A 27,633-nucleotide genomic window follows, 5' to 3' on the forward strand; every position below is an offset into this window, starting at 1 on the left:
GTCAGTAAACAAACTTTAGTTTGGAAGCAGCGTCACAGAACGGTGGCCTTAGATGCCCGAATGTACATAGATCTCAGGCTTACAATTTAAATCCCCTATTTCTATTCTAGACCAACCATGGCTGCAAATTCTTAGTAACAAAATTACTAATGCTTTTGTAAGACACCATCACACTTATTCTACACAGTACATTTAACTTGTGATTCTTAAGATGGAAGACTAAAGAGCACAATGAATATGACTCAAAACTTCCCATGCACCTGGAATGTCTCAGTCCTCTATTCCATGAAAACCCCTGAGCAATAATAAGCCGTGCAGTCTCAGTATGTAGGCATTGAAAAAAAATATAAAGCAACGCACCAAAAAAACAAGCAGTTTTGAAAACTAGGCACTCTAGCCTAGTTCTGAAACAGCCCTTCAATAAGGGCAATCTCACCATCCTCATATATCTAGGTTCATTTACAAAGAATTCAGGCTGCATAGAAAAATGCTAGGGCGAGTTTACTTTAGCTTTTGGCATTGCTACTTGGTCCCCTAAACTCCCCTAGGAGCTGAAAACTCCACTGTAATATGGCCTTTGCAGGTAAAGATTTATGTTTATACTCTCAGGTCGGGTATTACAAACCTTCAATTTCTACTACTAAAGAAAAACCCCCACCAAAAAATAATTTGTGTTTTTGTTACATTCTCTCTTGACTGTCTAAATGAGTAGTACAAAGGTAATTTAGTGTGGTTTATTGAAGGGAAAAAACCCTTAAGGAAAGAATTGCTGAGTTTGCAATATTCAATCTCCAGGGTGAAAAAAGAAATACAACTGAGCTCTGCCAAATTGGGACTTAATAAAAAGTTCAGATTAAGAATTATTTTGAAATTCGGATATTAGCAATGGAGTTGACAATTTCCTTTCTGAACTTACTACCCTCTATCTGAAAATAAATGCAGAGGGCTGCTGAATGGGACAGCTCTGTCCCTGAAGCCAAAATTCTTCTGTAACTCCTTATGGTGCCAGAATATTTCTTATAATGAAGCTGCCTGCCTTACTGAACACACCAAGAGAAGCAAAAACTGTAAAGAATCTACTATTTAATGAAAAAGTGTTTATTTATACAAGTAAAATGTTGTAGAAAGAGGGCAGCAGGATGTTATTTTTCTACTGCACTTAACACTTCAGTGTCCATATCCAGTCACCAGTTTCCAGTTTAAGAATAAAATTAAAATATCATGCAATACTTATATTACTTATATAAGTATTTTATATTTTCTTATATTTTCTTTCAGTGCAGAGCTGGTAGTACAAGTTCACATAGCAAAGGGAAGGAACAGATACAGTGATACTGTTCTCAATCTTAATTCTTAATGTCTGGATAATGAGAACAAAATCACCCTCATCGTAATTTGAAGATAGTTAGCTCCCCTTAACTGCTGTGTTCCTGTGTGTAGCTTGTGAGCATTGTTCAACAGCAGTAACACATATACTATATGAAAAGTTACTGTACCCACCTGAATTTACAAGTAAAATAAAAATTATTTCACTCTACTTACACCAGTACTAGTAGTACTAGACTCATGTGAGAAACAAAGCTTACAATAAAGAAAATCAATATTTATTAGACCAATATAAGATTTTAGAATCCACAAAGTCACACAAATATAATTAACATGGACACGGTAAAGATATTTTAACAACTCTTAGGACAGAAAACATTTGTTTCAAAGAACAGCTAAAAGAATCATCTGGTCTGAAACTGACCTCTAAGCTTTTTGGTGAGTATTTTCTGAATTAATATCGAGCCAAAATATAAACTTAAATTAAAAAGATGTTAAGATAGCTTTGCTTGTGATCACAGTGAAGCTGTAACACTGGTAACTACCAATCTGTATTGCACTGCAATACAGATCAATCAGTATTATTATCCTAATCAAGCATCAGATTTGAAGCAATACATGCTTCAGTTTCTGAACTACTTTTCTGCAAGTCTCCAAGTCTGTTCTGGAGCTGAAAGAGGCTCACATGCTCAATGTTACTGGTTCCTGCTGCTTGGGAGAACTGGCAACTGCTTTCTTGTCAGGTCAAGTGTTTGTCACTATTTGAAAACCTCCACTTATGCAATAAATTACAGTGCTTTTATGACAGCATAAAATCAGTATGTAAATTGTTACACCACACTAACATAAAAATGTACATAATAAATCTTATGCTAGTTACCATCATTGAACAGATAAAAGTTACTGTGACATAATGATTATTTTTTCAGGTGTGTAACACTTTTGGAAACAAGATATTCTTTGTAAGGGCAATGATGCACCTTAAATCCCAATGGGTGAAAGAAGGTACCCCTTGTCAAAGCAGACTTTGGATTTCCAGTTTTTGTGTGGATATTCCCTCCCTTTGTGATCAACTACTTCAGCTGCTCTGAGCACCTGAACAGCCTCAATCTGTTAATATAGAAACAGAAAACTCTAGATGTTGAGCATATGAAAGACAATATCACTCCCATGAATATACAGTTTAGACAAAAAACAAGCTGGTTACCTCATTAAGATAGAATTCAAGAAAAATTACACCCTCCTCAAGAGACTTTACATGAATATAGAAATAGGATACCTCTCCCAGTCTCCTGCAATAAATTATTACAGGTGTGGGACCTACATAATAGCAACACATTGCTAGAAATTCAGTATGGTTGATATGTATCAGATTTAAGTCTGTATAACTGGGTCCTCAAAAGACCTAGGAGATACATTGCCAGAAGCTTTAAGACTGTGGTACAAGCACTCCTATAGGAAGATGGTGATGGAGAGTGCCAGTAACACAGCTGGATCTTGAGAAAGCCTTGCAGAGGGATGAGGGGTTTGGGGTAAATAAAAAAGAAAATCTTGATTTCCTGATAGTCTCGTATCCATTCCTGGGCACACAGAGCAGATTTACAGAATAAATTGAAAGCTACTCAGCTTCACCAATGAAGTACCCCATTGAACATCTGTTACTCAAAAGTGCATCCTTCAGAATGCCACTGCCATCCACCAGGTGCAATATTATACACAGCTTGAGAGCTTTTTACTAGATTATGTGAACTAACATCTCTAAATCTGCCAATCCCTACATAAAACCTTCAGTTCTGCAAGAAATGCAACAGTCCTCTGCAGAATTCCAGACTCCAAGAAGTAACATGTCAGTCAGCTCATTCCAGGACTAGGTTACTCTCACAAACCAGGCACCATGCTGCACTTAAAGTGCCCAGAGCACCTGAATTAAAAAACAGCCTTGATAATGCATGGCAGACATCTGTATTCAAGGCTGATTTGTTTATCTGAAGTAAGCCAACTATGTAACAACACCCTTTGCTAATTCAGACTTGCATCATAGTGATATTTTTTCTGTATGTGGTGTCCTTGGAGAAGTTATTTTCAGTCAAATGGATATTGGTACTGCATCATCTCATTGCTAAAACAATTACTGCAGCCAGAATAGACACACAAGCCACCATCCTGAAATAAAGCCTAAAATCACTCAGCTGCTCAGAACCAAATACTACCTGTTGTAGGAGAAAACTGCTTGCACAGCACCAAGCCTCATCAGGGGACTGGTTCCTGCCAGTCCTGACTTATAAAAGTGATACTGGGAAAAAATATGGCCTGAAGGGAGAGAGAGAATAACCAGACACTCAAGGGGAAAAAACGGTAAAATAAAAACTTGAGAGAAGTGCTTACAGAACTGAGGCATACAAACACTATCTAGCAGATCTTGTGGACATAGAAGACAGAACAAACTGAAGTTTCCTGAACTCACACCTTTATACACCAGACAGAACCAACGACTAAGGTGAGATATCAGCACAGACAGAATATGTGATGATCAAACTATCACTAATTACAGTACTTGACACCCTAGAATGGTCCCTGGAGCTCAATCAGGAAACAAATTACTGCATCTGAGCTGATGGGAAACTGTCATGACACTCCAAAATGCAGTTAAGATTTTAAGAGAACTAAGCACATCCCTAGAGGCTCTGAAGATGCACAGAACTTTTCTTAAATTACTTACAAACTACTCATCAGAAAAGAACCCTTCAGACAGGATACATTTTCTTAGGCCATTATTCTGCAAACAAGGAGTGAAGTAAAAGAAATGCAGCATCCTTTAAGGTCATCCGTGCTGTACCTCATGCACTCTGTAGAAACAAAGCTACAAGTCAGCTACATCTCTTTACCAGAAGGCAAAATCTTTTTTTCCCTCCTGGAATCAGAGATCAGAAACCTTATGAGCTTGCAGTCACAGTATCAGTATCAAATAGACTTGGTAATTTATCCACTGCAGCAGGTGACTACGTGCACAGGCACACTTTCGTCTGCTGTAAACTTCTAGGCATCTACATTTTCTCCAGTTTCCAAAAGCAATTTCTAGGAGCAGAAAGACATTACTGAATTTTGCTGCTGGCAGGAAAAACAGGTTTGACTTGAACTTAATGTCAAAATAGACAGTTACGTGCACAGCAGCAGAGTTGACACTTATTCTGTGATCTACATGCTACTGACAATGCAAGAAGAGATAGTTCACATCTCCCCATCCCCAGAACTGCTTCTGTCTCCTCGCAGATTTCCCTGGTTGTGCAAATATGAGTTATTAAGACCTGGGCCACTTTCTGGATATGATGGGAAATGGTGAAAAATGCATATATACATAGAGGAACAAACTCTCTTCCCAACACAACACAAATTGGGTGGTGATGGCCCTACCCTATTTGATGTACCAGGAGCTGTTAATACGACCCCAATCTCAAAACCACACTCATACTAATTTGACAAACTACTAGGCTACCACTCAAAACTGTGCCAGGAAGTGTGCCAACAAATTGAACAGCATGGATGGCCATGGAACAGTGCCTGAGTTCATGCTACTGCCCCACTTCGGTTTGTTAGCACAGCTGGCTGACACACCACAGTGAGAAAAAAGACAAGATGCATCCTTCTGCCATCAAGCTTAAATGTTATCAGCAACATAAAAGTATGGTCCAGACAGGTATGGGCAGTGTGAGAGATGGACTCCTTGGTAACACATGTGAAGCTTGGACCAGCAGCATGAACACTTTTTCGATAAATAAATTTCCATAAACAATATGAAAAGAGGACAGAGAAACAAACAGGATTTTTTCTGTCATTTACAGGCAGATAAGACCAGAGGTGTTCAAAGAGGCTGTTAAGCAAAAGCCTCAATGACGAACTGAAGCATTCAAAGTAAGACTTTCTAAATGACATAAAAAGATGACATTAAAACCATGACATGGAGTGAGATCTACATATCCCGGCAAAACATGTAGCACCAAATCCATCTCCATGCATCCTATCAAATCAAACTGTCGCACAACTATAGGTATGTTGCATCTAGATGTTTGAATTAAGGCAAGGAAGGTCATGACCTGAGCAGAGGCAACAGCTGTTATTATCAGTCTCTCAGGTACAGAAATACTGGCACCTGAATATGATATGGACAAATCTCTTAAAGACAAAACTATTTTCTAAAATAAAGAAATGGTGCATTGAATCACTGAGTTCTAGACACCACGTGCAACCACCACTTTCTGTCACAATCACACTTTAGATTTAAAGCTATACAAGGTTTTAAAGTTCCAGCTACACAAACTGAGCCCTGTGCCACCAGTACAGTGTAACACAAAGAGGCCAACATTGTTTAAGGAAGGTCAAAATTACAACACTATTGTATGGCTAAAAGATACTGGTTCACATAACATTAACACAAAATTAAGACCAAACCCTTAATATCAGGTTGATAAAAATATAAATGCTAATAAATGCATATCCAGTTATAAAATGAATTCCATACCTGAGACACTCTTAACTAAAACCTAAAACAAATAAAGAAAAAAACAGCCCTGCATTTAATTTGTTAGAAACTACTTCTTCCTTCTCTGCAAATGCAAGGGGAAGCTTTTGCCTGTGGTATTCCACAGAGTGCACACCACTACAGGATGTTCATAGTTTTCTTCCTCTTTTTAGTTAACCACAAGAATCAAGCACAGTTTTAGAGAGAGGAGCTTATTTGGATGCCTCTGTGTATATTTAGTGTCATAAGCCAAGTGATGTTTCTGTTTGCTTTGGCTGACTGAGGGGGAGTAAAGGGAAAAAATGTCTACTTAGAAAGAATGACCACATCTTAGCTGTGCTCACAGAGAGCTGTCACATGGTTAGAGGAGCAGGAAATAACTTACATACAGTTCAGTCGAAGCAGGACTAAGCAATTCTGTGGTTTCAAATCTGAGCTTGTAGAGTTGATGAAGCTGTATCTTCCAGTATACAGTTTCTTAATAGAGCAGCTTACAAACTGGAGAGTCCAGTCCTGCCTGGAGAAGCAGCAGTGAAGGGTGGAGGAGTGCAAGAAACCTGAGGAATACCATACTCCTGTTTCTGTGTACCCTTCTCATATCCACCAGAAGTTCTCTTCCCTATAACAACATTAACAATGTCTTTGGCCAGTGAAGACAAATACAGGTGAGAAATGAGTAATGGCCAGGTCTCAGGCTCCAGAGCACTCCACGTCTGCAGCAGCAAAAGCTGCCTAGCATAGATATTGCCTCCTCTCCTCATGACTTTGCTTATGCAGTGCTCTGTTGAGCTACAACACAAACGCCATATCTGTCCCAGCACGGCGTATGGGTAGGACTACACATCTGATGTGACAAATCAGATCCTTCCTTGCTCATCCTTAAGAACAAAGGAGCTGAGGAGGGGGAATAAGGGAGTGGAGGGGAGAACGGTGAGGAAGAGAGTCAGTCCTACCTGGAGACCTTTGTGCAGATGATGGATGCAGGAGCTGAAGGGAGAAAGGGAAATTCTGGAAGCACTTGAGGTGCGAGAAGAAAACAGGAAAGGAGGAAACCCTGTTACTGGGACAGGGCAGAAAACTTACTAAAAACATAAAAAGCACGTGTGTTAAGAGTACAAGGAGAACATGATGAAAGCAGACATGAGATTTGGAGGGAAGAGGTCGCTATGCAGGACTTCAAGGTACATCAGCAGGATGCGCCTTACAAAAGAAATAGTGGTTATATTGATTCCTAAAATAGAAAATTCTTTTAAAGTCAATAAATTACTGCTTCTGTTACAAAATGTACTAGGGAGGATGTAAAATAATCGGTCACTTTTCTTTATCCCCAACACAGAAAAATATTAACATAACAAATTAATATTAATTTCTTATCCACAAATCACACACATGTAAATTAGCTGCCACCTCAAGAGGGGAGAAAACATTTAAAATTTACTGCCAATTTCCCACTTCCAAATATTATTGCTCTTCAGCCTAGACAGCAAGACAAGCACTAGGGCTCGTTACTTAATCTCAGTAAGTGCTGGCTAACTTTTGGGACAGCCATTACCATCAGTAATACTTGAAGTAAACGCATTTCTTAAAAGTATCTGCAATCTTAAAGGCAAGAGTTACCTTTGCATAATTGAGAGTTCAAATAATGAAAAACAGTTTTCAAAGTTGTTCAAAACTGCGAAAGTCACACTTTCTTTTGCTAGGTTGATGTTTCTCAAATTGCAGGCATGGTACCTTCACATACAAAATTGCTTATATGGGAGCATATCTGTGCTTATTAAATACACCCCCCTTATGCTGCATAGTGGCTAATGAACAAGGGGAGATAAAGGCAAAATAACACATTTGCATTGAAGGTAAAGGAAATGAATGCAGGGAAATTCTGAATTAAAAGATGTTCTGTAGGGGAAAATGATGTGTGAAACTGTCTTACAGAAATGGAAACACAACCTTAGTGTGATCTTTCAGCTTTAAACTAGACACACTGGAGGACTGAAAAATGTATTAACACTGTTTCTTAAAAAACCTAAAAAGAAAACGCTGCGTTAAGAGTGAGGATTTTAAGGACAGCTAAATAAACAGTAGAGGGAAAAACAGCCTCACCAAGGTGGGGATGCATGTATGAAAGCAAGTGCCTAAAGTGAGAAGCAATCTGCAAATGTGTCGTGGAGCTCTGCAGCCAGCAACAGTTTTCTTGCCAGCAATGATAATCTCCACAGAACATTATGTCTACAGGAATTGAGTAATTCATTTAATGAACTTATTCCAGAATCATATATTCTTAACACAGACATTCTAATTTGAGATACCTAAAGTGGCATTTACTGTACAAAGAGGTGTCAGCAAAACTGTCTACCTTTAACTCAGAAGTGTCTGAGAAAACACTACTAAATTTTAAGAATTAAGCAAGTGAATGGCTTTCTAAGAAAGTGTCCCAATGATTGTTTGAACTGCATCTTTTCTTTTTCTATTTGGACCTTTGAGAACACTGCTCCTGTGATGATCACAGTACACTTCAGGATCTTCAAATTTAACTACAATTGACCTGAAGGTCACACCTATTGTTCCCATTTTATTGGATATCCAGGCACCAACAACATATCTGGAAGCCACAAAAGATGGTATGACAGTGCACCCAAGCAAATATGGAGAAACTAAACTATCTTGTACAGCATCTGAGTCATGTCCCAGGTAGAGCGGGCTGTTTAAAACCACCCATGAAGTAGAACTTCTAGTTCTACTAAATCCACTATGCAATATTTATGTTACAAGGAGAACCAACCAGCCAAAAAAAATAAAAATCCCTCTGTGCTTAGTAACACGTCAGCCTTTCTTCAAGAAACTGTACCCTAACCTACCAATCAGCAACTCTGTCTAAGTGCCTGTGACACATTTTCGTTGCTTCCTGTATTTTATTATCTAGGTATTAGGCAATGAAACCATAAGTCTCCTGTATACTAAGTTTTATTTCTGTACTACAAAGATTCCTCAAGAGACAAGCCTATGAAACACACTCACTGGAGGAGAGGACACTATAAATCTTACCACACAGCTTCAAGTCAATGGCAAATTTTCTCAGCAAACAGAGCATTTAGAGCTCTACAAACCCCATGTACAGACAGTTCTGCCTATAAAAAGTCAATGACAGGATCAGGCCTTTTTTCACGTTGGTTAATGAACTAGTACAAAGCTCCTAGGTGGCACTCACTCATCACATACAAATATCTTCAACGCTTCACTCCATCCATTCCAGCACTAAGCTAGAAGCTGCCAGTGGCAATTGCTGCCACTGCTGGCACCTGCAGCCACTATCAATGAAAGCAGTAGATGAGTTCTTAATGCTGGCACAAAGTAGAGCAATAAGGGTCATAGGAAGTTCTAAAGAAAAAAACAGGTGAGTTTTTTCAGGCAGAAGTACCAGAACTCTTTCAAAAAAAGAAATTCAAGATCTAAAATTAGAGCATTCCCCATTTTCATGTTTTTAGCCTGAAACTGCATGGTTCTTACAAGATTAATCTTACACTCTTCATTTGCAACAGATTGGGCTAATACTACATCTTTCAGAACCCCAGAAGAAATAAACAGAGAGAAACACATTCTAGTGATAAAAAATTCAAAACAATATTTACAAGCAGATAATGCCAAGAAATCACATCAATTTTCCATTAAAGGAAGAACAAAGTAGTCTTTACATTTAGAAGTTTGCATGAAATAGGTTCTTGTTAGAAGATAAGCATTGAGTTTGCTATCTCTTCCTTGGGTGTGCTCCTAAGCAATCTGAACATCTTGGTGAAAAACTTGCAATAAAAACTTGACTGTTCATCTGAATCCTTAATCAAAACTCTGCCCTCTTCTAAATTCCTTAATATGACTCTTAGCTGTGAAAAACCAGTAAGTTACAACACAATAGCTTGTGACTACAAATTGTTTTCATCCTGTTGTGTATGTATACCATAGGATTCCAGAGCACTTATCAGGAGCATGAGTGGCATACTTGACCATCTGATTAACCACAGAGATGATGAGAGACTTCTGGCACTTGACTGCCTCCAAAACAGATAAAATATATCTACAAAGATGCTCAGAAGAGCTTAATGTTGAAGCCTTAACAGAGTGAGGTACAGGTTGTGTTTGCCTTAGTAGATCACCCTTCATTCAGCAATACATAATGCTTCACAGCAGATACACAGTGACTGAAACTTGTAGCAGGACTCACTCCTCATATCAAGACACAATTTGTCTAGCACATGAGGTACAAGAACAGCCAGGAGAGATATAACCACTACAGTCACTGAACAAAAAAACTGCTGTTAGCTGAGTTTCTATCTTAAAGTCAGTTGAATAAGAGATTTAGATAACTGACAGTGAGGTTTATTGACAATTATGGGATTCTAAGACCTAAATTTCTGTCTTTTTCTCCTTAACCATAGCCCACACTTTGTGAATTGATGCTTTGTCTCAAATGCATACAGCTATGAGATGCAGTGCCTTCTAGACTTTTCCAAGCAGTCTCAGAACATTTCTCATCCATGGGTAAATAAGCTAAGGCAGTGAACTATGCTGTAAAGACATTAATAGCAAGCTGTGAGCATGAGAAACGTACTATTATAAGGACAATGGTTGTACCTCTTGTTCTACAGTCTGATATGATCCATTACTGCGAAAATCAGTTTTGTAGGCACAGGTTTGGTTCAAAGGAACTGTCAAAATCCCATTGTCATTTTCTCTACAATGGAAGATTATTACTAATAAGTTGTTCAGAGAACTCACTCTAGTGGATACTAGTGAGCTGTCCAAAGATGCTACATGTCTTTTGTAGAACAGGGCAAATCTCAAAAGAAATCCAGGTGTAATTCTCACTACTCTCCTGTTCCACAAGACCCCATCCTTTACACTTTATCTTTTCCCTCCACATCTCATTTAAAAACAAATGCAAAGATGAGAGAATCACCACTGAATTAATGTGTCAGTTCTCCATACTTGTACAGGGGATAAGTATTTTTTAAACTGCAATGTTAGCCTTTTTTGGATGTACAGACTGCAGCTAAACTCAAACTGAGGAGTCCCAACACTTCTCAGACACGTGAAGTTGCCCATTACTCACACCTGTAGTCTACCTTCAAGTCCTAGTTCATGCTGTTTTCATAAGCACAAGTAATCTTACAAGTCCCTTCCTGATAAAACATTTAATTCTTATCAATTAAGAACTATAACTGCCACTCAAGTTTTTATTTTGTTTTATCTCAGCTATTACTGCAATTTGCTCTTTGGCTCTGATACACAAACTTATTCTGGTCACGTGCACTTTTAAAAGCAGCCAGAACAGTTTTCTTAGTTAGCTTACTGCTGTGTCACTTCTCTTTCTGCATCCTTCACCAGTTCCTGTTTACCATATGAACCACAGTGAGATCTCACAAAGAACAACATATTCCCAGCCTTATTCATTGCACCTTATCCAAGTGTTGAGTCGCACTTCTAAGCAGCATAAAACATCCATACTCCATTCTACCTACTTCTAATGCTACCAAGTACATACTTCTCATGGTTTGTTTCTCAAAAATTATTTCTACAGAATAAATAGTAGAAATTATTATTATTAATTACAGTAATGACAGATATGTCATTACTGACATCTCTGACCAATATTAATAATGGAAATTACAAAAGTTACTTCTTTATTACAGACTATAAAATGGACGCCTAGCATTTACTTTTTCTTACAAAACTAATAATTATTTAAAGCAATGATTAATAACTAACCAGAACTTATGCAAAAATTTTTAAGCTGGCCATAACCACAAAAATCATTAATATGCACAAAACTTATCTCATAGCTCCACTTAGTATAAGTGTACATAAAATTTTATTTCCACATTATTATTAGAAAGTTATTGAAAACTTTTTACAGAGAGCAAATTTTACACCTGACTTAGATAACAAAGGTCACAAACCTGAATGAAAATTAGTTACATGCCTAAACAATGGAAATCCTAAAGGGCTTTACGCTGGATATATTCTGTAAATAGTTCTACATCTGGATTCATATTTCAGCCAAATTAACTATAGCTACAGCTTTGACTATTAGCCAGTGGCTTGGTTTTGAAAGCCTGATCTGTCATGGGCAAAGGTATTTTAATTGCTTGTAGATTCAGATAAACATTTTACAGCTCAGCAAGTAGAGGGGAAAAAAAGAGTAGAGAAGAAAACTAATTACCCTCTGTATGTACACTTGCCTATTACTGAGTTTCTCAAAGTATCAGTAGTAGTGTGCAGAATGGTATCAACCTCAGCAACACACAGAGTGATGGCTCTTCAGCATTTCCCCCCTCACAGGAAATTTTTCTATCAGGGATCATTACTTAAGAGGCCATTAGAACTGTGTCCATTTCCGAGTTCACAGACTGTGAGTACTCAAAGTTATACACTACTTGATATATTCCTTTGCTTTCCCATAGAACAAAAATCAGATAATTGAATCCTCAATGTTATTTCAAAATAGCTGCCTTGTTACCAGTCAGAAACAAAGAAAAGACTGAAATAAATCAGGTTCAGAGCACCACATGCTTTCTTAACTAAGCCCTTCAGGTCTGACAGCAGCACTATGGTGTCCATAAAGAACTCTATAAATTATTACTACAGAGAGTATCTTAGGAGCATGGTTTAATGTCTCAACCTTCCTCTGGTGTTTGCTGCAGTAGTGATATAAACATGAGATTTAGTCAAACAAAACCTAAAATTATCTCAATGTGGCTGACACATCCAACAGCCTCTCTATGTCCCAGTGACAGAAACACCAACTGCACCAGCAAGGCAGCCCAGATATTTCAGGTGATTGCAAGAGCAAGCATTTAGCATCCTACAGAACTCACAACATTTTCCTTTCTTAAAAAGCAGCACTTAGAGTCAGAAACTTCACTAATGAGTGAAACATTCAAACATGGATATTATGAGATCAAATATCATTAACAAAAAGGCATTTATCAGCATAGCATGTTGAGGCAAGCTAGAAGGTCATGAGCACATAGAGTCCTGCACCCCTGCAGATACTGTGGTTTCAAGTTAGACAGCTGAGGCTGTTACCACCTCCAGGTACCCATTCCACTTCCCTGTTTAAGACAGTGCCCTCCAAGGGGCAGAATATTCAATCTGTTCACTTGTTTCTGAATTTCTGGCACATACCACACAGTAAGCCAAAAAAGCCTGGTTAAATACCTCTAGATCTTCAGTGCTTAAGTCCTCAAGACTGAGAAGAAAATAAGCCTATGATTAACTTAAAGAGCACAAAGGGCTGGGAAAAGAGGAAACAACAGATCACATTTTTAAGAACTTCCATTAGAAAGTCATCCAATATTCAGTGTAAATCAGAAGAATGTCTACTTTCAAGCAAGCCGTAAATCCCATGACACCCAGATCCTGTGAACAGATTTACCTCCAGTCTGCTTTCAACATACTACTTATGCAGAAAATTTGGGAGCTTAACTAGGCGAGTTTTACAGCTGAGTATAACAGAAATTAAAAGTGGGTTCACCTGACAAGAAAAACAATCAAGTTACAGAAAAGCAAACTGAAAATCAATTTACACACAAATTCATGCACTATTTTTTATATTTAAAGAAAAACTGTTTTTTTCTTCTTTCTTAGCAAAGAAATAGAAGATATGAAACGTTGCCTGAAACTAACTGAGGCATTTCTATAATTCTATACTTTTCAAAACATATACTTTAGGGTCATACCTTCTGACACACAACTTAGTTACTGTGAAAGCATCTTATCTAACCCACTGCAAAGTAAATATACTCTACTTCCTGTTCCCTTACTGCATCTTATGTTTTCCTCACAGCAGTTTGATCAACCATACCATTTCAAAGTCCAGAGAGTTATGTGGAATCAGTATGACTGCACGGATACCGTGCTTTAAGTCACAGTTTTAAGTTCATGAAACACCCTCCATAGCTATACAGCAAGTGCCTAACAGTATTTTAGGTACGAGACACAATGCACCAGAATAGTCATTGTTTTGAAAATCACTATTTTAAAAAAAAGCAGCTTCTTTTCCAGTGAAAGCGTTCATCTTTTGAAGCTTTCAAATAGTTCTTTAATATAGATAAGTAGTTTTAGTACAGTTTTACGTTACATGCAAGAAGGTATTCTGAAACCGAACGTACTGATATAGAAATAGGAAAATATGCAGTATTTGAGTACACGAACTTGTTTACGCTAAGAAAAGTACAGGCTAAACCCAAGGCAGGCCTAGCACTGATACGAGCCTTCCTACAACTTCGTCCAACGCTGCTTTGTTGTACCGCCGGTGCACCTGGGGTCCGTCCCAGCCTCGTCGAGCCATGGAACTTGTACGGCCCCGGAGCCCCGCGGCTGCTGCTTTACGGCCGGCTTCCCCTGCAGCGCACGGGTCGGCGGCAGGGCAGCGGGAGCCCGGCGGGCCCCCGGGAGCTCCATATGCCGATGGACAGCGAGGCGCGGAAGGACGGCGCCCACACCGGTGCCCGAGTCGGTCTCGGAACCGCCCGGCGCGCCCGGTTTCGAAGCGAGCGAGGCCGGGCCCGGCGCTCGGGGCCGGCAGCCCCGCCGGACCGGGCCGGCCGAGGGGCCGCTGCCGCCGCCGTTCATCGCTCCCCGCCCTGCGCTGCGGGCGAGCCGGGCGGGCAGCGAGGCCTGCGAGGGCCGCCCCCCGCCCGACGCCAGGACGGGGCAGCGGAGCAGGATGAAACTTCCGCAGGCTCAACTTCCCAGCGCCCGGCCGGGCTGTCCTCACACGCCCCCGCCTGCCCCGGGCCCCGACCCGCCGCGCCCTGGTGGGCCGGCTGGGGGTGCCCCAGTCCCCTCGCCCCCCCGGTCAGGACTTACAACGCATTTCTTGCCGAGGAAGCCGAAGAGGCTCTCGTTCTCCTGCGGGGTGAGCAGCAGCGAGCCCACATTAGTGACCCGCCGCTGGGGCTGCTGCTGCGGGGCGCCGCTCATGGCCGGGGCCGGCCCGGCGCTGCCCTCGCCGCCCTGCGACCGATGGCGCCCACGGCCCCTTCCTCCCCTTCCTCCTCCTCCGCCGCCGCCGCCGGGGCCTCACAGCAGCCGCATCGCTGAGCCTCTTCGCGGGGCCGGGGAAGGAGGGAGGAAAAGAGGGGTGGCGGGGAGGGTACCGGGGAGGGGGGCGGTCGGGAAAGGGGGTGCCGGGCAGCCGTGCAGCCGCGCCGGAGCCGCTCCGCGCCGGGGCCGATCCCGATCGCTCCCGCCCCTAAACTTCCAACTCCGGCCCGGCCCCGGCAGCCGCGCGATTCAACATGGCAGCGGGGGCGGGCGAGACCACGGCGCGCGGCAGCCAAGGGGGAGCCCGGCGAGCGCGCGGCCGCCGCGACCATGTGCTGTGCGGGGGGAGGGGAGGGCGTCGCCTTCCGCGCCCGCCCCCTCGGTACCTGCCGGGCCGGGCGGTGCCGGGCATGGGCGGCCCGCGGGGGCGAGAGGGGGAGAACAGGGGTGATCAGAGCACGAAGAAGAAGAAAGACAAGAAAATGACGAAAAGGAGGAGCGGTCGCCGCCGTAGGGACGCGGCCGCTGTCCCGGAGCCGTGGGAACCGCCGGGGCGCCGTCAGAGGCAGTGCCGCCCGGTGCTGCGGGCTAAGGCCGTGGGGAGCTCGGGTCCGCGCTCGGAATCGCCCGGAGCGTGAAGGGGCCCCCACAACATCGCCTGAGCGCGGAGTACCCGGGCCGCCCGCGGGGGTGCGGGAACCAGCGTGTGCTGGAAGCTGTCAGGGGAGCCCCGTGTAGTTTGTAACCCAAAAATCTTTTCTCGTTTTGTGGCAGAAAGGAAGCTTTTTGCCCAGCCGGCGTGTCGCTGTGCCAGCCAGCAGGGAGGCCGGGCGGGGGTGTCACCCACCCACGGCCAAACGCTGCCTGCCACAGTCTGAGGTGAATAGTAGGTATTTCGCGCTCTCCAGGGGCCAGCTGCTGAGGAGAAATCACGTATACAATCAAAAGCCTTTGTCAGCCAGATTTCTCTTCCCCCTGCTTCTCTCCGTGTGACAGCAACCAGCTGCGATGAAGGCTGAAGACATTTCAAAACCCCAAGACCCAAAGCGCTGCTGCTTATACTCAGCTTTCAGCTGCATACGAGAAATGTTCACGTTTCTCACGTGCAAAGGTGAAAAACAGATATCAAAGTGAGCACTTTGCTAGTTTTCTGTGGTTTTAGGTGAAGAGTGTCTCTCATACTCTGATAAATTAATTGTCAGTGTGGAAGGTCTAGGTGAAAGAGGGAAGGTCCCCCACTGTAACTGTACAGAAGAACTGAAGCACAAGAGGAAACAAACCAGGGAAGACAGGAAAAAAAAATGGGAACACAAGTCTTTATATGATGCTGTACTGACTTAGTATCTTCCAAAAGATCAGGTGGGGACAAGATGGCAGCCACTTCTGCTCTGCTTACAGGCCCTTTTGCCTGTACTTAAAAGCTTGTAACTGTGTCCCAAAGTATAAGGAAGGGAGAATATGGAAGAAAATCCTGATTTTAACACCATAAAAATAGTTTGAAATGCATGCATATACAAGACTCCTCAATCTGCAGTTTCTCCGAAGTGACTTGAGCCTTGCCATAAAGGAAAACCAGTAGGAACCAAGTGTTTCTAAAGTACTTCTCAGCAATCCTAGGTTCTTCAGTGCTACATACTTTCTGTAAAGTACACACTTTCTGTGTAAGCATGTGTGTATTTTACTGCGAAACGCTTAAGCTATAAAATATTGGCAGCATTTCTTTAATTGCAAATGTATGTAAAAAGATAAAACACTTGGAAGCACTTTGCAAGACAATATTTTGTGGGTTTTATTTTTTTTGAGATTTGTTTGTTTGGCTTTTTTTTTTTTTATTTCATGAATGAAACAATTATTGACTAGCTGAAGCAATTTTGGGGAAATTTACATGCCTCCCTTGCTGGTGGTGTAAATAAATATAGTACATCTTCAATGGGTATATGTTGGTATTGTCCTCATCTTCTAATCACTTGTATTCTTTGATTTTTTTTTTTCTCTCTAAAAACTTGATATTTGTTCCTGTGTAGATCTTGCCATAGGGCCTGGGTGTTACAGGTGATGCATTTTGCTTCATACTGTTCTTTTCAGACCAGCTGGCTGGTAGATATTCTTAAGGGCCTTTTAACCTTCAGGCTCTATTGTTAAGATTTTGTTTGCTTTTTTAATAAGGGAGGGCAGGAAAGGGAAGAAAAGAGGTCTATTTTCAGTCCCTGTGTTTCATTAATTATTCAAAAGCTGTTTCTGTTTTCATATAATGGCTAAACAGTGAGTCCTGAAGGGAAGGGGAAATACCAATATCTGTCGATACGTCCCTGGGATCCACTGAAAAATAGATGTTTTGCCTTGATATATATATTTGCAGTCACTTCAGCAAAAACCTGCTGTTTCTGCGTAAAACATCCAATTTGAAGCAAAGTTCTCTCAAGGAATTTTTAAATTTTTCTAGTGCTATGAATCATACCTTAAAGATTTTATTAATGACTGAACTATATAAGTGGAAAAAAAAAGTTATCCAAGGGTTTAATATTTTGTTGGTAGCATTTCCCAAGTCTTGATCTTGTCACAGTCCTGGTTTTAGGTCACAGTTTGGTTTTCTGGTTTTCCATAAAATGAAGAGAGAGTTGATTACATGGAAGAACAAGCAAGGGGAACAGAGAATATGGCTTTCCATGGGGAAAAAAAAATTCCTGCCATCTCTTCCATCTCATGTTATTTGCAGTGACAAGTGGTACACTCTGGGACAAGTGCAAACCTCTGCAAACCAAGCAAGCTGCAGCGACCACAAGAGCAGGGCTGGGGGAGATCAGGAATGAGAGCTTATGATTACTGTGACCATGCAGGAGAGCAGCCTGGGAATGAACAAAAGTGAAGCAAGCTGCCTTTCCCTCAATACCCTTTTTGGCTGGGCCTGTAGAAAACACCGCTCTGCTCACTGCAAAACCGCTTGTGGTAACTGAAAATGAGGAACTGTCTTTGAGATTGGAAGTGGGTTTGCAGCTGTGAAGACGCAAGTTCTCTTTTTTGAGTAAATCATGTTTTTCTCAACAGACACCCCATTGATGAGGATTTGGTTTGCACTGCTACTGAATCGATGCCAAATAACATAGTAATTATTTGACTGATAATAGACTCATTCCCTTCTGCTCTCTATTCTGAGCCTTTGAAGTTGAGGAATCACAGCCCTGAGAAGTACCCCCAGAGGTAACTGAATCATCTATTAAGTTAGAGTTCATTTCAGATTCAGTCACTGTATTTCCTTTCTCAGAAATTTTGCATTATTTGTTTCAGGTGAGGAACAGTCTAGAAGAAAGAGGATCAAACCTATGGTGTTTTATTTGCTTTATATTGAATTTGCATGCTGTAGGTTTCAATAACAGAGCAACACGATTTAGCAACAAAAGTTGCCAGAGATGACAGTTAAGTCTTATTTTAATTGGTCAGTAAAGCCTGTGCAGATTCCATGTGGACGTGGAAGTGTGCCAGTAGGAAGCAGCCTCCCCCTTGGTGGGCAGCAGTGTCCTTGCCGCAAGAGTGAGCCGGCTGCAGCCTGAGAACCAATGCTGTGGTACAATAAGTTCTTTCATTTCTTGCATGAATCCTATCTTAGGTGCCAGCTAGAACTTTTCCTCTAGTGCCCATTGTATATGTCTATTGTTTGTATCTTTTCTAGCCCTCATTTTCGATGTCAGACTACTTACTTGAAGAAATTTGTGCCCTTCCAGTTTACTCAACAAAGGATAAGATTGGTTTTTCTTTGGCTATAGAATTGTACTTTTGAGTTATGAGGATATCTAGCTCTTTTCAAGAGCTCCTCAGCAATTCCCTTGTGGCCTGAAGCATCAAACTGTATTGCTCTCCTTTTCAAGACTGTGAGGAAGATGGACTAAAAACATACTGGAATTTGAGGTGTCCTCTCTCTCCTCTTACTTACTGATCACAGTTGCCTGCAGCAACTGTGCAACAGTTCTGTAGCTGCTCTACAAATTAGAGGAAAACATTTTTCTTTCCCCAGCCCAGGTAACATCTGGCCTTGCATTAGAGCTCATCTTCAAAATTCTATGGCGCAAGGTTTTTTGAAACACTCTTTTTATTCTCTTTGCTTGGTTTATAACTCAGCAAAGGTATGACTTCTTGAATTTTACACTCAGCAATAACCATGAGTGGAGTAAATAAGTAAATCTTGTTTTATTTGCAGGTATTAAAGTGAGTATTTATACCTTCCTGTAAGTTTCCTGACAATTTTTGAATTCAATGTAATAAAATCCCCCTTCAGCCATTAGTCAGCCACCATGGAGCTCAAGAACCTCACCAGTTAAAAAAAGCAAAAGAGACACATGTTCTTTCCTTAGTGTGATCTGCAAATCTGTTGTTAGAGCACATTTCCTTAACAACAAAGATCTTGCTCTGGCTTTGAAACGTCAGTTCTTATTTGCAGCGTGACTGACCTCCCACCCTGATCAGCATGGTTCTGACCAGGAAGCCTCCTCTTTACTGAGAGGAGGGAAGCACAGGCAAGTGCATTCAAAATGCACCCTTTTTACTGTAAGTGCTAAGAACAAAGTACATGCTTGCCCTCTAAAATCTGCCTTGAGGTCAATAGTTTACTCCCAACAGGTCAATGAGCAACTGGCAAATATGTAATGCAACTCAGCAACAATTGCTTCTTGGATCCTTTTGATGGATGACTTAATAACTTTTATATAGTTTTTATTTATTTTCCCTTTTTAAAAAAAATATTTAATTCTCTATCTGGCACATAACAACCTCAATGGATTGGCATGAACTACATCTTTGTTGTTTGCTGAGGTTGTGCTGGGGCTCACACCTGCAGATCCTTACTGCAGCCCTGTGGTGTGTCAGGACTGGCTGTGTCCAGGCAGTCCTGCTTTGCTGCTGCTGCTCTCCAGGAGGCCAAAGACTGAGACCCTGACAAAGGGCAGATTTGGGCACCTACCTGGGGCTTTTCTGTTGCATCATACTGTCTCTGGTACTTCTTTAACTGTTTTGCTTCTGTGTGGGTTTTGCCAGTTGATGCAAATATTTGGGAGGGAGGGGGAAAAGAGAGAGCAGTCTTTATGCATCAGTGTTCTTGCAGGTGTATGGCTCCACCTCATAAAACAAGATTGAGAACATGCATATCTTGATCAGCCTGATTTTTGTGTTCAGGGAGGTCACTTATATAAGCTGCAGGCCAACTAGAGCAACTGGTACGGTGAATTATATTGGTTTTATAGGCAAAAGAGAATATACTTTAAAAATCTAAAAGCTTAACAAATGTATGCTGTAGGAGTTTAAACATATATAAACAAAACAAAATTGTACATGCTTCAAACTGGCTTGAGAAGATCGATGAAAAGTATTTATTTAATTTTTTTTTCAAAACAATTATGTTGCTTAGAGCATATGACCCATCAGTAAGAAGACCTGTAGTCTGTGCAGTTGCTTCACCTCTGAGAGAATTAAGTCTAAAAGTACTTCTTTGTTTTCGATTGCATTCTAGTAAGTAAAGACAGTTTAATTTCCTTAAGATGTGAGGAATATTTGGGATTTAGGACAGACAGACAAGTTGTTTTAATTGGTACATTCCTGGCTACTCTATTATTATTTTCAATTAAGGACTCTTCCTATGGTATGTTAGGATGGGATATACAAATTATGTCAGTGCTTTATGTGGATATCTGCTTTGCTCATGCTCACCAACTCTACCTGAAGGAGTAGTTGTCCAATAAGAACATACCTACCTGACTTTTTATAACTAAAATGCTGGTATATGTGTAGCATAGCATTGCTTGAAGCCCTGTATAGTTTTGGTGCCCAACTGCCTTTTAAGCACATATGAGAACACAGTGGCTGATCTGGGGAGAAACTGTTAAACTTGGAAAACATCCACAGCAGTCCCCCTAAAACTAACCATCCTTAAATAAATACTGATTGGGTGTGCTACAGACTGAAGTAGTGAAATTTAGTTCAGTTTCTATACTTTGTGACAAATAAATTTTGGAAGATGTGTAACTTTTTTATTCGTAGATATCATAGTTCTTCAAGCTTATCTTTACATGTGTTTATATATATATATACATGGCAGCTTTAGATCTAGCATTTTGAAATGTAAATTTGGTTTTGTAGTGTTTGCTGCAACAGCACAACATGTAACGCTGACCTGTTTTGTTGGGTTAGCTTTCTTGACCTTGAATTTTCTCATGTCTATTTAAAAGATGAAACCCAGCATTTTTATTTAATATACTGTCACAATAATTAAAGTACAACGAGTTGCTGTTCAATAGCTAGAAGCCTACAGCAAAGCTAATAAGGCTTTCTGAGAACATACTTGCTACTGCAATAGCAGCTCTTTCACTGAGGTCATGGCGGGGAGCCAGAGGAGGTTGGTAGACAGCTAGGTAACCAGAAAAGAACAAGTTTGTCAGCCTGTACAGCTGATTAACATGAGGATAATTTTCCATAAGCATAGCCTGCAGTGTTTGCTTAAGGTGGGGGGGTTTAATTTTTCACTAAACTTCCTAAAAGCGAAGCCATTTTTAACTGTGGTGGAAAGTAATTTGTTCAATTCAAGTGGAATAAGGCTCTGTAAGGTTTTTATGCTATTTTAACTCTGCCCACACATTGCAGCAGGCTGAGGTGTACTTAATGTATAGGCAATATAAGGTTATTCCTGTAAAGACACAATATGACAGGTATTTTTGATAGGTGGTTTTATTTCTACTAGTTAGAGTGATCAGAACAAGAAAACATGAGAAACATTTAGTGGCAGAAGAGGCAGCCTTTAGCTACTATGTTCTCCTGCTTCTGAATGTCATCTAGATTGCCAGCATATAACGGATAATAAATTACCTTGCATTTCTAGGTTGCTTATTGTTATAAATCACAGGATCGCTAGGCTGGAAGAGACCTTCAAGGTCTTTGAGTCCAACCCAGCCCTAACACCTCAACTAGACCATAACACCAACTGCCACATCCACTCTTTTTTTAAGCACATCCAGGGATGGTGACCACCACCTCCCCAGGCAAGCCATTCCAACACTTTATCACCCTTTCTGTAAAAAGCTTCCTAATATCCAGCCAATATTTCCCTTGGCGCAGCTTAAGACTGTGTTCTCTGGTACTGTCAGTTGTTACATAAGCCTGTGGGAATATGAATGGTCTTCTAAGTTTTATGGTGTTCTGTAACCCAGAATCTCTGTTCATGGACAACTTAATCATAGTTCCAATCTCCACAGCAGGTTTAGGTGTATTCAAGTGCTGCACTGAATCTATGCTTCTCCTTTCTCTGGCTCTCTCCATGGGCAAGGTCAAGGCTGAAAAGAGAGCATTACCCAGGCCTGTGTCATGCAGAGACTTTCTTCACACTGAAGTAACCCAGTGTTTGCCTAAGGAACAGTATAAAGCAGATGGACTAAAATAAATGCACAGACTCTAAATGTTCAAAAGAGAAGACAAAAATCAATTCATATTTACACTGTTGGGTTTTTAAGAAATGAAATAATAACTCACTCAATTCTCAATGTTGTTCTTGAATATACAAGATATTTGCCAAAGTCTATAACCATGTGTGGTTTATTTTAAATGTGATGCAATCCATAACCTGCATTCTCCTTAATTTTGCAGTATGAGCTGTCTTTATCCATTATTTATTGTGCTCAAATATGAGGAGGATCAGAATATTAGACAGAAATAGCACAGTGGCTTTGAGGATGACTTGTAGAAATGAGATGAAACTGAGTAGTAAAAACAGCAGTGCTTAAGGGTCTGGATTGAGAATGACTGCAGGGGAGATCCAGGAGTGGCTGGGAGTTGCCCTGGCAATGTGGCCTTAGAAAGATGAATGCAGGTCCCTGGGGCTTCTGGTAAGAGATTCCCACTAAAGCCAGGGATACATTAGTGCCATTGTGCAAGGCCCTAAAGCACCTTATCAGGAATAATGTGCATGATTCTCTCTGTCCATTTTCTAGAAGTGAATTTAGATTGGAACAGGTTCAGACGATAAATAGCATGTCTGGGAAAATAGGAAAGAGGAGATGAGGCATCATGGCAAAACGAAATGACAAAAGATCAAAGAAAATATATTATATATATATATATATATATATATATACTTCCTGACCAATGAATAGGTATAATTTCTGTTGACTTGATATAATTTCTGTTCCTACATGTAATTTCTTAACAATCAACAGAGTCATTTTTCAGGTGGTGAGGGACTTCATGAGCAACAGGGAGGAAATACATTTTTTTAAGTAAAAGATGATGTTCGTTCTAGAAGTGTTTATAAATTAATAACAGACACATTTCTAGAGAAATGTACAGATTCCTAATTCTGAGGACAGTCTGTAATGTGTCTCCAGCAGAATTAAGTGGGGACTAAAAGATTTTACTGCTTTAAAGCTGGAGCTCAAGACAAAATGATTCTATACAGTGTTGCTTTTAACACCAAAGGACAGGACTCAGTTCAGAAAATCCCTTTAGTTTTTCTGTTCATCTTTGTCTTTTAGGTATCTTGCCATCTAAAAAGTAATAGTAAACCGAATCACTGTTACAGAAGGAATTTAAAATCGTTCTGTCTGAAGTTGTCTAAAACTAATAATGATTTGGGGTCCCTTTGAAGAACAGTAGCTTCCAAACAAATCTGTCAAATATTAATTTAAGTCTCTGTTTAGTCTACAGCAGTGAAATTGCTTTGAATAGAAAATACATGATAAAATATGTGTAATGGGTCTTGTCAAAAAGCTTTTTCATTCTATTTCGCATTTTCCAATAACAGACAATCTCCACTGCATTTAATGAAAAGTAATAAAACTTCTGAAGCCAGAACTGATTGCTGGTTAATTTAAAAGAAAGGAAAGTTTATTACCTCTCTTTGCAGTATACTGCTCATTCTCTGAATTTAGAAGTCAGTGGTTAAATAAAGTCTCTCTGGGAGGAATTTTCCATTGTGAGTCATAAGCATTGGATTGACAACCTTTATAGAAATTTAAATGCAACCCTATTAAACAATACACTTCTATAAAAGCTGAGGGACAAATTCCTTTCACTGAGTGTGGGGGCACTGAGGTGCAGTATCTGAGAGAATGACCTGCAGAGAGTTTATGTAGCTATGACAAGCTATGAGGTTGGGATCTGCCTGGCTGGAACACCCGTCAGGAGGACAGGATATCTAATGGTACAGAGCCCATCAGCCAGCAGCAATTATCTAAATGGTGTTTGCCCACAGGAATAAAGCAACAGCCACATAAATAAAGAATTGTTGGGTTTATTTCAATATCACGTTAGAGCTGGATATTGCTCTTGCAAACATCACTTGAAACAAGTATTTCAGTAAGATGAAAATAACTATCACAATACTTCCTGGCCTGTATTTTGAGTGTACAAAATTTAGGAAAAAAAAAATGTCCTCTAAACTTATTTTGTGTTTTCATTAACTTTGTCTCCCATAACTATCAGTTTGGTTTAATTTTGAGTTTTCCCCTGTAAACTCTGGGTTACCTATAAGTGAAAAATGTAAATGTGTGAAAAATTATTAAAAATTTCAACCACCAGTCCTGTCACACACACACACAAAAATAATGCATAGGGGAAATTACAGTTTCCCATATTTAAAACAATGGGCAAATGTAATGCCAGTCAACCCACTTGGGATGCTGAGCATACACATGAAGGAGAAAACTAGAGAGATCACAGATGATATTGTAATGATGCACAGGAAAAATGCTGAGAAGAGGATATGTGAAGATGCTGGACAGCTTTCTGGAACAGCAGAGAAGGCATCACCAGCAGCTATTTTGGGAATGTGTAACATCCCTGTTCTGATTGAATCCGAGCACTCATAAATGCCAGTGTGTGGCCACAATTTTGTGACGCTGACCCTGGCTGCAGGGCTGGGCTCAGGGTGAAGTTTTTGGACACGGACACTTCTTTGTGGTGGCAATTCTGGAAGCAGTTCTCAAAGTCTACACAGCTACATGAGCTTAAAAATCACCATTCCTAATATAATCCCTTCTGGCATCAGGTCAGGCACATGGTGCTGTGCGAGTTATTTATTGTTTTCACCCTTCTGCTATCACCACCTCTAGATTACTTAAGATCTGCACTGGTAGTAGCTTCCTGGGGAAGGGCATTGCAAGGTGTTTGTCAGCTACAAACCCCATGCAGCTCACCACTGTGCTTCTCAGAATGCAGGAGTGCCAAAAGAGAAATGCAGTGAGGTCCTGCCACTGTTCATGAGCGTTACTATTAACATTTCCTGTCTTGTAGCAATAATTTGTGTCGACATCCATGTCTACATGTTATTTCTTGTTTCTTAAAGCAAATTATTGTTTACTGCTAGTGATCAGCTGCTCTAACTTTCTCTTCTCACTCAAAACCAGCTACTAATAAAACATCAAGCTTTGTGCTTTGCTGTACATATGTTTTTCTCTTGGTAAAACTGAATAGCTCAAGTTATGCCAAACATTTGAACAAGCAAATGAACCAAACCCAGTAAAGAATCTGCACAAGTGAGTTTGTTTCTACGCATTCTTCTGAGCCAGCAATCAGAGATTTAAAGTATTTGGAAACAAAACAATCCATTAACCAATGTAGTCCATAAAATTAATCAGCCATAATATACTCCCTAAGATTAGCAGTAATTTCCCACCAGCCATAAGCTCTCTCCCTCCAGCAAAACAGGCACTTTACAGGTCTGTATCACTCCATGGCTCATGCCAGCCCACAATCCAGAGAGCAGCACAGCTATTTACAGTTGGTGTCATTAAAATTGCCTTGTATTGCAGAGATGGGAGCATTCGTGCATGTGTATGTACCTATGTATGTATTTTATGTGTATATGTCTGTATTATTTGTACATATACAATCACTGTTTTTTTGGGTCCTATTCCAACAAGGATGCATCCTGTCCACTTGGGTAAAGGTAAAATCTGACAAGAAAGAACCATTTACTTTCAACAATCTTGTAGAGCATCACTTGTCATTGGCCTTTCCAATGCATTTTATACTGAAACTTCTGCAGCAGCAGAGGCTGTAACTGGACTTTTAATTTGGCTTTCCTGTCTGGATGAGGTTTTATAGCCCAGGGCCTCAGGACAGGCAGGATTTCCAAGATGCATTTTATTGGAAAGCTTTGAATAGCTCTGCTTCTTCACATGGATTCTTGACATCACTGCTGGTCATGCAAGATAATTTCAATCCAAAATCATGTGGAAAACCTCCCACTCTCAAAGTTCTGATGCGTTTGCGAGTTTTGTAAGCAGTTACCCTATAAATGTAAATCTCTTCCTATGGTAGACATTTACTATGAATCAAAGAGATATGTAGTGGATGCATGTTGAGTTCAACAGATGTATGGGACTTCAAAGGCACTGCAAACATGACTGGTTCTCCAGTGTGTAGTCTTACTTGAAGTGAGGTAGATGATATTTTTACTAAGAAAAGGTGTGGGAATTTTTCCAGACCTGAAAACAGCCATAGCTCAGTATGCAACTCTTTTGTATTCTCTTTTCACCCACTGCTGACTTAAATTCTAAATTATTCTATGAAATCTCTTTTTTGTTTGTTAGCAAGTAGACTTATGCCTCTCTTGAGTTTAGTTACAGACAATGAAGGTACAGGGACTGGATCATCAGCATTAAGATTTGTTAAATGTATGATTATTAAATGAAGAAATTTAAAATTATTCTGCTTTGTGCCATATTTTTGTCAGAATGTTAACAAAATCTTTCTTGATTGATAAATATTGATAAAAAGAAATCTGGATAAATTTTCTGATCACTTCCATTTCATAACCTTATGTTTGTTTCCAGTGTTTCTAGTGATCTTTCACTTTGCCCCACCAAAAATACTGAAAAAGAGAAACTATAATAAGTAAGTGTTTATTCTAATACAGGCACATCAAGGAAGTGCAGAGAACATGACAATTAGCATGGCAATCAGAATACCAACTGATGGTGGCAATGCTTTCTAGCTCTGGGTTCTCTCAGGCTCTCTCAAAATTCTGTTCAAATTGATGAGGCAAAGTTTAATGTTCAGAGGATTTTCCACTGAACTTGTGCCCTTGTCTTAATTCTGTGAGGACGGGATGCCAATGGCAGGAGCAGAGATTTGGGGAAAGGCATCACCCTTGCTGTCAGGCCCAGGATAGTGCAGGAACAGTTTCTAATCTCAGTGGCATTTTCTACCGAAGGAGCACAGCAGGAGATACAAGGTGGGTGGAGTGGCTGGCATTTAGCTGAGTCAGACTGCTTCTAACATCAAAAGAGTTTCAGTTCAATAATTGGCCAAAGGGTCAACCAGATCCTTGCCTTGCCTAAGGCAATATTTCCATGATGCTTTTGGTCTGTGCAATTTTGCTTCCATACAAACATGGAGTCAGGGAGCCTAGGCAAACTCCTTAATTCTTAGAGGGCTTTGTGCTGGGCTAGGAATTGTCATTTCCTTAAACACTGGACATGTAATTGCACAGTTTAGCTTCCCCAATTGTGTTTATTGTGTGGTTCTGGTATCTCTTCTCATCGGTTGAATAATTGAGCTGGTTTGCAACAAACATTTTTAATCTGTGCTGCGCACATTCTAGGTAATTATGGTCTTGCTAAATAAGTTTTTATGGAAGCATTTTCTTATGATTTCCCTTTACAACTTTATCCATATATATGTATATCTGTATATCTATATGTATATCTCTTTATATTCCTTTCCTACCTCATTTTTAAGTGGTGCCACTCTATTTGAGTGCTTAAAAAGAACATTTA

At 40.4% G+C, this 27,633-nt stretch overlaps 1 protein-coding gene across 1 annotated transcript in view; it reads right to left on the reverse strand.

Moving 5' to 3' along the window:
- Positions 1-15,203, reverse strand: part of WASL (WASP like actin nucleation promoting factor) — a 53,441-nt gene extending 38,238 nt beyond the window's left edge. Inside the window, exon 1 of the mRNA XM_054632012.2 lies at positions 14,705-15,203. Coding sequence (XP_054487987.1) covers positions 14,705-14,818 — 114 coding nt within the window. The 5' untranslated portion in view covers positions 14,819-15,203. The remainder of the gene's footprint in view (positions 1-14,704) is intronic.
- Between the last annotated feature and the right edge of the window lie 12,430 nt (positions 15,204-27,633).

Source organism: Agelaius phoeniceus, chromosome 5, assembly GCF_051311805.1.
Source record: "Agelaius phoeniceus isolate bAgePho1 chromosome 5, bAgePho1.hap1, whole genome shotgun sequence".
Classification (NCBI taxonomy): domain Eukaryota; kingdom Metazoa; phylum Chordata; class Aves; order Passeriformes; family Icteridae; genus Agelaius; species Agelaius phoeniceus.